This window comes from Cnephaeus nilssonii, assembly GCF_951640355.1.
Source record: "Cnephaeus nilssonii genome assembly, chromosome: 6".
NCBI classification, from domain to species: Eukaryota; Metazoa; Chordata; class Mammalia; order Chiroptera; family Vespertilionidae; genus Cnephaeus; species Cnephaeus nilssonii.
In genome coordinates this window covers 99,324,895-99,342,140 of record NC_137077.1, presented here as the reverse complement: position 1 = coordinate 99,342,140, position 17,246 = coordinate 99,324,895, and the positions used below count along the sequence as shown (strand labels likewise).

General features: G+C 45.7%; 1 protein-coding gene across 2 annotated transcripts in view; it reads right to left on the bottom strand.

Annotated features, from left to right (window-relative positions):
• The window catches only part of B3GLCT (beta 3-glucosyltransferase), a 159,819-nt gene that overhangs the window by 100,099 nt on the left and 42,474 nt on the right, over nt 1-17,246 (bottom strand). For both annotated transcript variants that reach the window (XM_079773996.1, XM_079773997.1), the window contains exon 4: nt 14,272-14,381. In XM_079773996.1, the coding sequence (XP_079630122.1) occupies nt 14,272-14,381 (110 nt within the window). The remainder of the gene's footprint in view (nt 1-14,271; nt 14,382-17,246) is intronic.

Genomic DNA, 17,246 nt, shown 5'->3' with positions numbered 1-17,246 from the left:
TGTGGTTCTGCCTCTTCTCCGGGCCTGCCTTCATTCCAAACTCCATCCTACTCTCTCCCAGCACTCACTCCTTCGGTTGCTTACTTCCCTGTTCCCCCATGCAAAATGATTTCCCAACCTAGTATGATCCTTGCCCTGCACTAAGGTTCAAAGTCACACTTTGCAGTCTTCAAAATGGTGTGTGGATCCTTGTTTTATTAGAACCTACTAAAAAGCCCCCACACAATGATGCTTTATCTTCTCTCCTTTACTGTTTCCAATTTCATAGCATTTTGAAACTCCTTTTGAGGACAACGGTTTCCATAATGTTAGACAAGTGTTAATGCACTTCTAAAGCTACAGTGGAAATTATCTCACTCTAGGATCTCCCTGGTTACTGGACCCCAGATCCAAAGGGAAGAAAGACCCTCCTCTGACAACCTGTCCATCACAACATCAACATAGGACACTCCATGGGACCCCTCCCCAGCCTCGTAGCTGTTTGCTCCCGTTTCATGTAACAAACAAAATACACAATTTTTCACACAAATATCCACTTAAGAAGGAAATATTTTTAAGTTAAAAAAAAACATAAGTCAAATCATAACTGGCACACAGATGCTATGCACATAGTAGGCATTTAAAAGAAAATGCAGTAAAATGCCTGATTAATTTGGAGGTCATCGCCGAACAATCCTGTGGGCTTCCATGAGCCCCCCCCCCCTTCACTTGGCTTTTTGATAACACACCTCTTTAAATAGTCAATCTTTATAATGTCATAGGACCCTTCCATATATCATGTAAGGGGGAAAACCTCAAGAAAAAAAAATAGCACTTCTTCAAAATCTGCATCCTTATATCTATGGATTTGCCTTTAAGAACCACATTTGTCTACCAGATACCCATGTCTCACCAACTTTGATTGCCATCTGCTCTGATGTAAAAAAAATCGCCATTCCATTGCTCCTAGGTGCTTTACTCACCCCACACTGTGCCTCCACAAATGCCAGTTCCCAAAGTAAACTCCAGGAAATTCATGTCTTCGTCTTCCAGTCCGGTTCCAGGTTCTAAATCAACATCCCATAGCTAATGTCCAGTCTTCCTACCTGAGTTGACAAAGCCTCCTTCTTTATTCTCAAGCTTCACATGCACAATTAGCACATTACCAACTTGTGCTTTTTACATGCTACTTCCTTTATTTTCTGTGTTGTTGTTTTTTAATCCTCACCTGAGGATATGTATTTGCTTTTTTTATTGATTTTAAGAAACAGAGGAAGGGAGAGAGAGGAAGAAACATCAGTGTGAGAGAGGAACATCCATCAGTTGCCTCCCATACATAGCCCAACAGGGACTGAACCCACATCCTAAAATCTGCTTCTTAAACAGCTTCCAATAAGCATCCACTTTCTCTAGGGCCCCATGTGCTGTCCAGAGATGTCCTTTCATATTCAAAGGCACCTACTGTAACTATGGATGTCTAATTCATATTTGTTGAGTAATAGTTTAATAAATTACAGGTACTTATGTTGGACTTCTAATTCCTATTTAATTATGTAGTCATTTATATTATGGAATAGTTACCATCTAAATTATCAGTAATTCAAAGAACTAGAATGTCTTTTCTAATTCCCTTCTAACCCTCTGCTCCATAGCAATCTAGAATAGTACTCCACACACAGAATAGCACTTGCTAAAGTCTGCTGGCTTACTGACTAGAAGAAATATCCTATCTAATAATAGACAAATACGCAAATTGACCATACCTCTGACACACCCACAAGCCACGCCCACCATCCAATCAGAGCGAGTATGCAAATTATCCCAAACCAAGATGGCTACAGCCACAGAGAGCAAGGTTTCCTAGGTAACAGAGGAAGCCAAGCTTTCTGCCTGCCCTGGCCAGGCCTAAACCTCCACTCAAGCTACAAAGTTTCAATTGTAGAAGGTAAACAAATTCAAACAAACGGCGGCAGAATGGAGCTTGAGAGAGCAGGCCAGGGTTGCCGCCGGCAACAAGGGAAGCAAAGCTTTCCGCACACCCTGGCCGGGCCCAACCGCTTAAGACAACAAAGTTTCAATTATAATCCCAACACAAATGGCTGCCGGCCTCGGAGGGAGCCTCAGGCTTGGCTCCGCTCCAGGCTACAAAGTTTCAATTGTAGAAGGAAAATAAATTCCAGATACCAGGGCCTCTGATTGGGTTGCCAGGGGGCATGGCCGGCCTGCAAACCACCACAGGCCCCTCGCTCAGGCCGCCCCACGCCCCAAGGGAACCCCCACCTGATCCGGGACACCCTTCAGGGCAAACCAGCTGGCCCCCACCCCTGTACCAGGCCTCTATCCTATCTAATAAAAGAGTAATATGCAGATTGATCATCACTGCAACACACAATATAGCTGCCCCCATGTGGTCAAAGATCCTGCCCCCATGTGGACACAAGATGGCCACCACAAGATGGCCAGCAGGAGAGGGCAGTTGGGAGGCACCTGGCCTGCAAGGGAGGGCATTTGAGAGGGACCAAGCCTGCAAGGGAGGGCAGTTGGAGGTGATCAACCCTGCGGGAGAGGGCAGTTAAGGGTGACCAGGCCGGCAGAGGAGGGAAGTTGGGGGCAAACAGGCTGGCAGCAGAGTGGTTAGGGGGTGATCAGGTTGGCAGGTAGAAGTGGTTAGGGGCAATCAGGAAGGCAGGCAGGCAAGCAGTTGGGAGCCAGCAGTCCTGGATTGTGAGAGGGATGTCTGACTGCCCGTTTAGGGATCCGACTGCCCACCGGGATCGGGCCTAAACGGGCAGTCGGACATCCCTTGAGGGGTCCCATATTGGAGAGGGTACAGGCTGGGCTGAGGGACAACCCCCCTCCGTGCACGAATTTCGTGCACCGGGCCTCTAGTCCTATATAATAAGCCTAGCTGGCGTCGTGCGAGAAGATGGCCACCACGATGTCATCGCAAGATGGCCACCTTCACGTTGTCACAAGATGGCTGCCACAGGATGGCCACCACAAGATAGCTGCCACAGAATGGCCACTACAAGATGGTCGTCACAAGATGGCCACCACAAGATGGTCACCACAAGATGGCCGGAAGAGGAGGGCAGTTGTGGTTGATCAGGCCGGCTGGGGAGGGCAGTTGGGGGCAAACAGGCCAGCAGTGGAGGGCAGTTGTGGGCCATCAGGCTGGCAGGGAAGGGCAGTTGGGGTGACCAGGCCAGCAGGGGAGGGCAGTTGGTAGTGACCAGGCCGGCAATGGAGTAGTTAGGCATCAATCAGGCCAGCAGGGGAGTGGTTAGGGGGCAATCAGGCTGGCAGGCAGAAGCGGTTAAGGGCAATCAGGCAGGCGAATGGTTAGGAGCCAGCAGTCCTGGACTGTGCGAGGGATGTCCCAGATTGGAGAGGGTGCAAGCCGGGCTGAAGGATACCCGCACCCATGCACAAATTTCGTGCACCAGGCCTCTAGTATAATTATAAGCATCAAAGCCGTTATAAATTTCATTATAAGTTTTAAAACTGGAGATGGGGGAGGAACCAAGATGACGGCATAGGTAAATGACTGTACTTGCTGCCTCCCACAACCACATCAAAATTACAACTAAAATACAGAACAACTATCATCCAGAACCATGGGAAAGCTGGCTGAGTGGAAGTACTACAACTAGAGAGGTAAAGAAGAAAGTGCATTGAGACTAGGAGGAGGTACGGAGACACAGAACCAGCTGGTCCAGGACCTGGGTGTGCCACTTTTTAATCAGGAGGGAGATTGCCTCTGTGGAGGCTGCCTGGAGGAGTGAGGGGTCCCAGCACCACACCACACCCCCAGGCCAGGGTCCCAGAGCTGGGGAAAGAAGTCCCTATAGGCAGGAAGAATGAGAGACTGTAAAAACAAGTGCGGATTGGGGATGAGTGACACACAGGCCACTAGAGACCCAGCTGCTCCTCTTAAAAGGCTGGCACCCACGAACTGAATTAACAAGCTCCCGCTTGCTCTGAGCTCCAGTGCCGGGTGAGGCTCTGGGGGACCCAGACAGATATGGGGAAAAACTAGACTGTCTGGCATCGGGGCAGCAATGCGATGGCAGCTGTATTCCAGACAGAGGTGCTCACAGCAGTCATTGTTCCCATGCTGGGACCTCCCTGGTGCAGGGATGACTGGCAGACATTTCAGTTTGCTCAGCCCTGGAGATTCCCTGAGACCCCACCCCACCCAATTTACAACCTCACCCAAGCTGTGCGCAGCGGCTTTTGCATATGAATGGCTTGTCCTTTCTCAGCCTAAAACCTGTCAAACAAGCTGCAGCTGAGTCAGGGAGCCCCAAAACTATCAATAAAAGGCCCAAGGCTGGCACCAGCACCAGCCTGTCTTGCTTCAAAGCTGGGCCTTGTCTGGGCACTTCCAAACCTGATACAAAGCGGAGGAATCTGCAGATCTCTCTGTAGCTCATGCTGGATGACCCCAGGCAGTGGCTGACTTTACACCTCCTTAAGATCCAAGAGCCAGTGTACCCAGTGGTCATACCAGATTACAACTCTTCACATCCGTAAGTGACACACTCAAGGGGCAGACTCAGTGAGCACCAAAGCCCCACTGAAGCAAGTCCTGCCCCATAAAGGTATCTCCTGAACAGCAGCTCACCCACTGTAGTCGCAGCTGGTCCCCACAGCCAATTGGCCTGGAGGTCAATTCCTCCCAGTGATACCAACAGCAATCAAGGCTCAACTACAATAAGCCTGTGCACACAGCCCACAAAGGGGTGCACCAAGAGTGTCCACCTCAGATGATTGGGAAGGCTGAGCCACTGGGCCCTATAGGACACCTACTACACAAGGCCACTCTATCAACTCAAGGAGACTTAGCAGCTACCCAATACATAGAAACAAACACAGGGAAGCAGCCAAAATGCGGAGACAAACATGTCACAAATGAAAGAAATGGAAGAAAGCAAACTACTGGATATAGAGTTCAAAACCACAGTTATACTCAAGAATCTTCTAAAAACCTACAAGGATCTTAGTGAGAATGCCAAAAAAAAAAAAAAATGGAAAAGGACCATTCAGAAGTTAAGCATACATTGACTGAAATAAAGAATAATATACAGGGATTCAATGGTAGACTAGAGGATCCCAAGAATCAAGTCAATGATTTGAAATACGAGGAAGCAAAAAACACCCAACCAGAAGAGCAAAAAGAAAAAAGAATTCAAAAATATGAACACAGTGTAAGGAGCCTCTAGGACAACTTCAAACGTACCAACATCCAAATTATGGGGGTGCCAGAAAAAGAGAGAGAGCAAGATATTGAAAACCTATTTGAAGAACTAATGACAGAAACTTCCCCTACCTGGTGAAAGAAATAGACTTACAAGTCCAGGAAGTCCAGAGAACCCCAAACAAGATGAATCCAAAGGGAACCACACCAAGATACATCATAATTAAAATGCCAAGTGCAAAAGACAAAGAGAGAATCTTAAAAGTAGCAAGAAAAAAAAAAAAACAGTTACCTACAAGGGAGTACCCATATGACTGTCAGCTGATTTCTCAACAGAAACTATGCAGGCCAGAAGAGAGTGGCAAGAAATATTCAAAGTGATGAATAGCAAGAACCTACAACCAAGAATACTCTACCCAGAAAAGCTATCATTTCGAATTGAAGGTCAGATAAAGAGCTTCACAGACAAGAAAAAGCTAAAGGAGTTCATCACCACCAAGCCAGTAGTATATGAAATGCTGAAGGGTATTCTTTAAGAAGAGGAAGAACAAGAAAAAGGTAAAGATAAAAAGTTATGAACAACAAAGTGACAACCAAATACATATCTATCAAGTTTATCTAAAAATCAAATAAATAGAAAATCTGATGAACAGAATAAACTGGTGAATGGAATAGAATTAGGGGCATGGAGATGGAACAGACTGACGATTCTCAGAGGGAAAGGGGTGTTGGGGTGCAGGAAAAGATTAGACAAAGATCTTGTATGCATGTATGCAGTACCTATGGACACAGACAATAGGGTGGCAAGGGCCTGGGGTGGAGGGAAAAAAGAGGGACATCTGTAATAATCTCAACAATAAAGATTTAAAAAAAGAACAGTCCTGAAAAGTTAAAAAAATAATCTGAAGATGGAAGTGACAACTTACAAGGACCCCAATTATTCAATTACTAGAGGCCTGGTACACAAAATTCGTGCACTGTGGGGGGAGGGGGTTTGTCCCTCAGCCCAGCCTGCACCCTCTCCAATCTGGGATCCCTCTCACAATATAGGACTGCTGGCTCCCGATAGCTCGCCTTCCTGCCTGCCTGATTGCCCCTAACTGCTTCTGCCTGTCTGTCTGATCACCCCCTAACCACTCCCCTGCTGGCCTGGTCGCCCCCAACTGCCCTCCCTTGCCGGCCATCTTGTGGCGGCCATCTTGTGACCTCATGGGGGTGGCCATCTTGTGACCACATGGGGGCAGCCATCTTGTGACCACATGGGGGCGGCCATCTTGTGCAAGAGAATGACAGTCAATTTGCATATTACCTCTTTATTATACAGGATTTCAGAAAATGAAAGAAATAGTTACACCACTCTTATAACGGCTCTAAGTACAATATTAAATTTCACATTGAAAGTGGGATTTTTTTTAAAAAGTTGTATATTTACGCATTATAAGGATAAAAAATGTTTGTGGTTTTTTTTGTTGTTATCAATCCTCACCTGAGGATATTTTTCCCATTGATTTTTAGAGGAAGTGGAAGGGAGGGGTGAGGAGAAGAGAGAGAGAGAGAGAGACATCCATGAGAGAGAGACACATCAATTGGTTGCCTCCCACATGCACCCCGGTGTCGAGGATGGAACCAGCAACTGAGGTACATGTACTTGACAGGGAATCAAACCCAAGACTCTTTGATGCTCAGGCTGAAGTTCTAACTACTTAGCAACACTGGCCAGGGCAATGTTTGTGTTTTTAATAAGACCACATTTTAGCACCTTGAGGCAACATAGGCACAGGTAATTACTTGCCAAATCAGAAAGAACAGCTTAAAGCAGATGTATTTTATTCTTGCTCCTTAATTGTTTGGGCAGATATTGGAGTCAAGTGCAACCCGACAAAAAGTAATGAGTAAATAAACAGCAATTCTAGACATCTGATCAGATGGGAGGAATAAATATTCAGGGCTATAAGATAAATATTCAAATGATAAAACTTACTGAGTTCCTCCCTCACTAGACCACTTTTATGACTGCTCATGGTGGGTTAATCGGTGGAAAAACCCAAAGTTACCACCTGAAGACTTTGTGGTTCAGGTCCCAGGAGACAGCCTATTCCATTAGAGGTCCATCACACACCTGCCAACCCTTGGGACTGTCCCTTAAAGGAGCCAGAATGCTCCCCACCACAGTGCTGGGACGTCCTGACATCTTCCACCTCAGAATCTGTTTCCATGGCTCCTGAATGAGCTGTCCATTCTTTCTAAAGAATATGTAAATTTCTTAAAAACAAGTTCCAATTAAGTTTTAACTAGGGAGCCACAGCTGCCTCTTAGAGGGACTTTGCCTTCCTAGTTTTGTGCATCTCAGCATTTAGTTCTGTGTCGTTAGTTCATCTTTTCTAGTTTCATGTAGTTCTAGATCAGGGTATCTCACTGTTGCCCCAAGTATTGTCTGGAGATCCTATGTTAGTAATCAACAATCTCTGAATCTCTAAAATGCTATTCATGGGATAAATTCACCTTTTAATCACATCGATACTAATAAAAGGGTAATATGCTAATTAGACTGGGAGACCTTCTGGGAGACCTTCCAGATGTCCTTCCAGACAAAGTCATGGTGTCAGGGCCGAGGCAGAGGTGGTTAGGGGTGATCAGGCCAGCGGGAGGAAGGGCAGTTGGGGGCGAGCAGGCTGGCAGGGGGGGCAGTTGGGGGTGAGCAGGCTGGTGGGGGGGCAGTTGGGGGCAGCAGGCCAGTGGGGGGACAGTGGGAGCAAGAAGGCTGGCAAGAGGGGCAGTTGGGGATCAGCAGGCCAGCAGGGGGGAGCAGTTGGGGGCAATAAGGCCAGCGGCGGGGGGGCAGTTGGAGGCGATCAGGCTGGCAGGGGAGGGCAGTTGGGGGCGATTAGGCCGGCAGGGGAGACAGTTGGGTCTGAGAGCAGGCCGGCAGGGGGCAGTTGGGAGCGAGAAGGCTGGCAGGGGGGGCAGTTGGGGGCAAGCAGGCTAGCAGGGGGGCGCAGTTGAGAGCAAGCAGGCTGGCAGGGGGGTGCAGTTGGGAGCAATCAGGCCATCAGAGGGGCAGTTGGGGGTGATCAGGCTGGCAGGGGGGCAGTTGGGGGCAATCAGGCTGGCAGGCAGAGTGTAGAGAGGCAATCAGGCAGGCAGGCAGGTGAGCGGTTAGGAGCCAGCAGTCCCAGATTATGAAAGGGATATTCAACTGCCATCCGACATCCTCTGAGGGTCCCAGATTGAGAGGGTGCAGGCTGGACTGAGGGACACCACCCCCTCCCACCATGGATGAATTTCGTGCACCAGGCCACTAGTATATAGCATAAAAATTCTATAAAGAGTGTGGGGTGGGGGGAGGGGGCAATGGTAAGATATGTACACATATAATACCTCAATAAAAAAAATAAAAATAAATAAATAAATAAATAAAAATAAAAATAAAAATAAAATAAAATAAAATAAATACTCATAGACAAAAAAAAAAAAAATTCTATAAAGAGAAAAAAAGGAACCAGTATTAAGTTTAGTTGCCCACTCCAAAATCTTCCTGGCCATTTGAACTACCAAAAGACTTGTTAACCCAAACATAAAATGATCTGAATCATAACAGGACACTCTGGATCTTGCAAGTGAATTAAATACAAGGGTTAAAGTTTTGTCATAACTACAACAGGTCCTCAAATAACATCATTCATTCAATGTTATTTTGTTATAACACTGATGCGGAAAATAATTGATTCCCATCAGGGCTACTGTCTGTGTAGAGTTTATATGTTCTCCCCATGTTTCGTGGGTTTTCTCCTTGTCTTCCAGTTTCCTCCCACACCCCAAAGATGTGCACGCTTGGTTAGCTGACGTGTCAACATTGTCCCAGTCTGAAGGAGTGTGGGTGTGGGTGTGAGTGAAGGGTTACAATGGAAGGGCGTCCTGTCCAGCGTGGGTCCCACCTTGTGCAGTAAGCTGCTGAGACAGGTTCTGGCCACCTGTGACCCAGAACTAGAATAAGCGGGTTGGAAAATCACTACCTCATTAATTCATCTTTCTTAAATGGGTATATAGCTCACCTTGATTTCAGTATTAGAAGAGTTTGGGGTCTTTATTTAGAAGTTTGGTGATGTTTTTGTGACCAGAAATATGCCATAGAAACGTGACGCTTATTTCTATCAATTAGCCTAGGGTGAAACTGGTTTCATTAAACGTGGTTTCTCTTAAAGTCACAGTTCCCAAGAACCTATCAACATTAGGTTCTTAACTATACTTGGGCATTAGTGGCTGGCTTTTGTCCAAGGAAAGAATTTCAGGATAAGAAAACTGTGCTATCTTATCATTAAAGGGAAGCTCCCTTACTGCTTTAGTCCATATCCCATTTATTATCACAGAAATTAAATGCTGGGGGACAGGGGTTTACTAATGAGATTGCTTAATTATGTCTTTAAATGTAAAACCAATATTGCCACCTAGTGGTCATCTGGGTCACTTACAAAACAGGCTGTCGTAAATGTCAAGGACAATTACATTAAGTATATGCACACAAACTAAATGAGCACAGAATAAAGTGCAAGAAAAGTTAACTATTTCTGATGAACAAAGCTGTTCTCTATATTTTAGAAGCTGAGAAAAACGCATCAATGACAATACAGTTGCTGATGCTGTGTTTGACATTATACTAGGTGCCCTGAGGGATACAGAGGGATCTCCCTTCCTTCTGACTCTGAGGGCAGGACAGTGCCCTAGAGGACCAAGGACACACAGGGCGCCCACGTGGGGCCTCAAATGAGCACCGAGTTTACCAGTAGGACAGGGAAGGAAGTTCATGGAAGAACGTTCATCAAAAAAAAGTGATAACGACATGCAGCCACAGGCTACAACCTTGAGGATGGAGGGGCCTGGAGGCCATTATGCTGAGTGAAAGAAGCCAATCATGAGAATTGTATGATTCTATTTATAAGAGGTCCCTTGAGAAGTCAGATCCATAAAGACGAAAAGATGGTGGGTGCTGGGGCTGAAGAAGGGGGGCAGAGTTTCAGTTGGGAAGGTTAACAAGTTCTGGAAATAGGTTGTACAACGTCAAGGTTCTTTGCACTATGGTATTGTATACTTAAAAATGATTAAGATGGCAAATGTTATGTTGTATGTTTTTAAATCATAATTTAAAATAACAACAGTAACAGTGGCACCAGCAACAAGAAAACAGGCCACCTGCTGACGTGAGGGCATAGGCAGTAGTCCACAGAGACAGCCCAGTCACATGGACAGTTTGAGACCCTCCCATGAGTCTTCCCTGGGGACAGAACTGTGTGCAAGGCTCGGGTTCTCTCACGTAAGATGAGGCACCTTCTCTCTGTATCCAGAGAGCGCTGCTCGTGCCCTGACCAGCCCCAGGATGCGAGTTCCCCAGAGTCCCCCAGGGTCCCACTGCTTCCTTGGTTCCAGCTTTCAGTCACTACCTATGAATGCTGCTAACTCCCAAACCAGCCATCTTCAGCCAAAACCTTCCTCCATAGCTTCAAACAAATATGTAGCTCCCAGCCACTGATACCTCTACCTCAGATTTCATCTACAAAACCTTAGTCATCTGCACCCCATAACCTGCAAGTCCGTCAGCCTCAGCCTCAGATGGTGTCCCCACCCCACCCCACCTCAGTCCTAGTTCGATGCCTGTCCTGACTTCTTCAGCCTCACATGGGCCCAATCTCCTCCAATTCTGGCTCCATGTTCACCCCTGCCACCCCTCACCTCAGTCCAGTGCTCCTTAAACTGCCTGTGACGAAGCAGGGTCTGTGCCCCTCTGTGGGCAGCACTGCCCTGGATGAGTCCAAGGGCCTTAGAATTAGGCTCCCACTCCACTCTTGGCTCTCTTAAAGCTGCCCTCCTCACAGCCACCAGTGAAAATCTGAGCAGGTCAACACTCTGGTACTCTCCCTCACAGTAATTCTCAACAGGGAACACTGTTAGCACAGGGAGTAGGGGTCGCTCCTATACCTACTGACAGGAGGACATCAAAGAAATCTCTGAGTGCCAGTAAATCCCAGAGAAAGGCGTGGGTCCACAAGGACACACAGCACCTCCGTGGCCAGGCCCGAGTTCCCGCCAGGCCGGCTGCCTACACGCCCACCTCCCCCTTTACACCCACCCAGGGCGACAGGCAGGGTCTACACACACCATGCTCCTGCTTCTCACCTGGCTGCCTTTACCTGGCTGTCCACCTTGAGAGCCGTCCCCACTCCCACCCTCTCCCAACCTACCTACTACCGAATATTTTATTTAATATGAGCTCTCAGATCCTCTTAACAAATTTAGGCATACAACAGAAGACTGCTGGCTAAAAGGACAATTTTGTAATTCAGATCTCTGGAGCTTATCCATCGGACTTAACTAAAACTTTATGCCTGTTGATAACTCCTCATTCCCCCTCCCAGCCACCACCCCTGGTAAAACCCTTCTGTCTTTGATTCTATGGATTTGACTATTTTAGATACCACATATAAGCAGAACCATGTCTTTCTGTGTCTGCATTGCCACTCTGCCTTAAAATTGCCCATTTATGGACCCGTCTCCTCTGCTGGACTGTGGGTTCTTCCAGTACAAGGACCTTGGCTTGCTGATCCTTGAACACCCAGTACTTTGCCCACAGTAGCTCTGTCAAGACTGAGAAATGAGAGGTTCACAGATAAATTCCTCCATAGACTAGGCAAGTCCATGACATGTAAATGAAATCCAGAATTTAGCAGAGATGTCAATTTGTCTGAGTCTCTACTCCTACCTTCTTCTGTTTGGTGAGTAGAATCCCTTAAGTTTGTCTGTTTCCAAGGCCACCCAATTAGACATGACCTTTCCCAGCCAAGGTATGCGCAGGTGATTATGTTCTGGACAAAGGTATGTCAGGTCACATCCTCAGAAGAAAGCCACTTGCCCTCCACACACTGGCATGCAGATGCAATGGTGGGGAGTCAGCTTCCACCGTGCAGACGAGGACACCTTAGCCCAGTGGTCGGCAAACTCCTTAGTCAACAGAGCCCAATATCAACAGTACAACGATTGAAATTTCTTTTGAGAGCCAAATTTTTTAAACTTAAACTTCTTCTAACGCCACTTCTTCAAAATAGACTCGCCCAGGCCGTGGTATTTTGTGGAAGAGCCACACTCAAGGGGCCAAAGAGCCGCATGTGGCTCGCGAGCCACAGTTTGCCGACCACGGCCTTAGCCCATGATAAAGTAATGAGATAGAGGACGCTGCAGGATAGCTGCCTGCCGCTGGCCCACCCATAACTGCACTGCTTGGGAGGGGAGTAAATCTCCAACTTCCTTAGGTCATTGTTCCGGTGTATGTGTGAATGAATTTTCTGGTTCTTTTCCATATTGTCTCTCAAAGATTCACTTAATTGTGAGATCATATTTTCCTAGCACCTCATCCCTGATTACTGAGTTTGGGGTAATTGCTACAGCTCAGTGGAGCTACATTCCTTAATACTTGCTGGGATCCAACAGAGGGACTATGGGGGCTACTGACCACCTTCGTCCCCATGGTAGCCTCCTTTGTCCACTCCGCCAAGGGCTTCCATGGAGCAAGACGAAGATACCCAGCCAGTCAAGAAGGCAGCATGTCTGCCTCTCTGATGAAAACATAACAGGTTTATAGAAGAAAATCTCTAAAAGCTGGGTTTCCAGACAAAGAAGAATTTCAAACTCATCAAGCTGCTCCTAGCTCCAATCACACACACACACACACACACACACACACACACACACACACACACACAAAGCATGAATTGTTTCCTCCCCTTTAGAAGGTGTGATACTCAAAGCAGGGGAGCCAAGGACCTGCCCTTGCAAGAATGTGGAGAGGCTGGATAAATTTTATATGTAAAGCATTTCAAGATAAAGCACAATAAACCTTAATCTCAGCCTTCAATCTCACTAACATGGCTAATTTTTCCACTGCTATGTCCAACCCTCTATTTCCCAGCCCCCACCAACAAGGACAGCAATCCATCAAACATACATCTCCTGTCAGTTCTTCTGCCAACAAGCACTTCTGTCTTTTTTTTTTTTAATCCTCACCCTAGGTTATTTTTCCATTGATTTCTAGAGAGAGTAGAAGGGAGGGCGGAGGTGGGGAGAGAGAGAGAGAGAGAGAGAGAGAGAGAGAGAAACATCCATGTGAGAGAGACACATCAATTGGCTGCCTCCCGCACGCACCCCTACCGGGGCTGGGGAACCTGCAACTAAGGTACACGTGAGTCGAACCCGAGGTCTGCAGGCCTGAGGTCTGTGGGCCAACGCTCAAACCACTGAGCCAAACCCACCAGGTTTAAACAATTGTGTAGTATTTCTGTAGTATGAAGTAGCAGGCATGGAGGAATTTTTTTCCGCTTGGCCAAAGAGGAAAGCACCTATATGGCAGCACAAGAAAGCAGATTTTCCTTTGCCCCAAACCTCCAGCATTAAATTCAGTTCATGCCTATTTTAAACTTTATCAAAATGTACCTATATATGTCAATCTTTCTCTCCATGATTCATCTCAGAAAATACATTTTAATCAAATCAAAAGTTCAATTAATAATGTCTAATTAAAAACAGATTAAGAAACAGAGGAAACATCACATTGAGGTTAATTTAAATGTTATTTCAATATGATAATTTCCTTAGAACTTGCTACCAAAATTTTGAACATTATCTCTACTGTTTAAGCTCTGCTTTAAAAAAAGTTATTTATTTTGTATTATACTTTATTACAAAACCACAATAGTCATATACAAGTATATAATTCTCCTAAATTAAAAAAATATATAGCGCGTTGCCGGGCGGGAACCGCGGCACGGCAGAAAAAAAAAAAAAAAAAAAAAAATATATATATATATATATATATATATATATATATATATATATATATATATAAAATAATGTAGACTATGAGGCTTTGAGCATTAGCAATTAACTAGCACATTTTAAATCATAAATAGTCAATATTAAATAAGCAAAACAAGTCAGAAGAGTTATTCTCATCTAAATAAAATTGATTCTCTATAGACCAAGAGCTTTGAAAAACATAAACTTATCAATCAACAGATAATTAGCAGACATCCTAAGCTATTTTGACATACCTGGGTAAGATCTGCAGCTTGTTGTAAGATGCTTTTTCTTAACTCTTCTGCTCTTCTTACATGAAAAGAATTACTTTGACTCTGGATGACAAACACAATTCCTTTCAAATCTAGAACCAAAAAAGAAAAAGTTTTCAGGTATTTACTTTTTGACAACTGAAATGATCTTGAAAACAAGTTTAAACTCCCTGTCCACCTCCCAACCCCTGCTACAAGATAAGCCTTCAGGAAATAAACTCTTAAAGGGAAGGGAAAACTCAATTTATATATAATTCTAGTGATAAAATCTCTTTTGAAATTGATCTCCAAAATTTATTTCCCAGAAGTTAGAAAATAAATAAGCTCACTGTACAAGTCTATGGTAACCAACTATGGATCTGTCCTGCCTCTGTCAAAAAGAATGACTGTAAACACAGGAAAGTGTGAAAACGTCTAGAACACTACCTCCCTAGAAGCTGAAAATCTTGTTTGCAAGTAGCCTTTTAACAATTCACACATAATCTTACACTGTGCTGTTACCTGTTATGGGTTGAATTGTGTCCCCAAACTTCTTAGATTGAAGTCCTAACCCCCAGGATATGACAATGTGACCTTATTTGGAACTTGGTTTTTACAGAGATCAAGTTAAAGTGTGGCCTTGACCCAATATATTTGGTGTCCTTATAGAACGAGGAACTGTGGACACAGACACACAGAGGAAAGCTGATGTGAAGACATAGGAAGAAGACGGCCATCTACACGCCAAGGAGAGAGGCCTTGGAAGAAATCAACCTTGTTGACACCTTGTTTTTATGTCCAGCCTCCAGAACAATGAGACAACATTCTGTTGTTTGAACCATATAATTTGTGGCACTTTGTTTATACAGCCCTAGCAAACTAACACACTACCTCAAGACTGTTCTGGCTGGCCCTACAAGGTGACATTCAATGGTGACTGCATATATCCCATGAGTTTATAAATAAATAACTCAGTCATCCCGGCCCTATCTCACAAGCCAGAACTGAGTGTTCTCTCCAGGAAAACAGCCACAGTTCCACAGAAGCTAGCTTTAGTGAAAACTGTTGCATAAAAGCTCACCTATGGAAGATGGCGACTGGCAAGAAGGTAGGGAGGGAGAGAGTGTGAGAGAATGAGGAAGCAATAGAGGAGTGTATGGATGTGTGTGGTGTGTGTGTGGATGAGCTAGGGCCAGTTAGATCCTGTAGGTTTTCCAAGGGGCTGCCAAACCAGGCACTCTTAGACAGCGAAATCCTGCAGATACTCTAGGGGCGGCCAGTACAGGCACAGAGACCACACCATCTTGAAAAACGGAACTGCTTGAGACTAGGATCCTAGCCTCATCACCACCCAATCTGGTCTCAGATGCAAACCAGGACCCTATAGCCACTGGGGACAGAGAGCTGCAACCACAGCTGCAGACCCATAGACACCAAGAATCGAGATATACCGGCAGCAGATTTCTGTGAGTCACAGAGCCCCTCCCCCTCCCCACAGGCTCGCTGCAGCGCCATAGGAACTGCTAGACCCACCCCTCACACAGGGCTGCAGCTCCGTTACAGGAATTTGAGCCTGGGCATGCACTCAGACACTGGGAAGCTGCTTCCCGCAAAGCAATCAGGCGACCAAACCCATGCCCACTCAGGGCGGCAGTGCCACCTGACTTCGATTCTGGGCAAGCACACACAGAAGTCTGTTTTCCACAGCGCAGGAGTGAACCTCCTGCTGACACAGTGCAACTATGCAACCCAGTCCCCCAAGAAGACCAGGGACCCTGATTCTCCACGCAAGGGGCAGCACTGAGCACCAGTGATTTGACTGTTCCTCATCTTGTGCACCTGTGATCCCTGATTCCCAGTGCATTCACACTAAGGGCCAGTGACTCCAATTCATGGCACATGCACACGCAGGGACCATGATTCTCAGCCGGAGGCTGCACCAAGCAACAGAGACTCTGATACTCAATTCTTGGTGTGGACAAAGGGGGACTCTGACTCCTGGCACGTGCTAGGGGACTCATATATTTGACACACACCAGAGGTCCATGATTCTAGGGGCATGCATGAGGCCACACGGAGTGCCAGTGACTCTGATCCTAGGTGACCGTGGCTCCCATCAACCCACAGCAGCCAAACGTCTTGGTGTCAGAGCTCTTCAGTGACACTTGGTGATGTGAAGCTCCCACTGCACACAGCCCAGGCCCATGCAACTCAAGGTTTGAACCTTCTAGTGATAGTGAGAATGGGGAGACAATGAAACAATCCACATAGGAAAGAAAATGAAGAAGCTCCAAGAAAGGAAATAAGTGAAATGGAAATATGCAACATGACAGAAAAAGAATTCAGAGTAAGGGTCGTACACTCCATAAACCGGATGGATCAGAAAACCAACAACCTATGCCAAAATCAGGAAGAAATCAAAAGTGATATAGCTACAATCAAAAACACCATGGAAGGTTTCAACAGTAGACTAGAAGAAGCAGAGGACCAAATTAGTGAGTTAGAAGAAAGATAGAGAAACAAGCCCAATCTGAACAGCAACTGGAGAAAAAAATTAAAAAGCAGAAGGAGAGCCTAAGGGAGCTTTGGGACAACACAAAATGAAGTAACATATGTATAATGGGGCTGCCAGAAGGACAACAAGAGCAGCAAGGATTAAAAAATCTATTTGAAAAAATAATGACAGAAAACTTCCCTGTTATGGGGAAGAAAAAAGGTTACATAAGTACAAAGATTCCCAAGCAAGATGAATCCTAAAAGACCCACACCAAGACACGTCAAAATTACAATGGCAAATGTTAATGAAAAAGAGAGAATCTTAAAGGCTGCAAGAGAGAGACAGAGAGTTGCCTACAAAGGATCCCCAATCAGATTATCAAAAGATTTCTCAACAGAAACACATCAAGCTAGAAGGAAATGGAATGAAGTATATAAAGTGATGAAAAGCAAAGGGCTGAATCCAAGAATACTCTATCCAG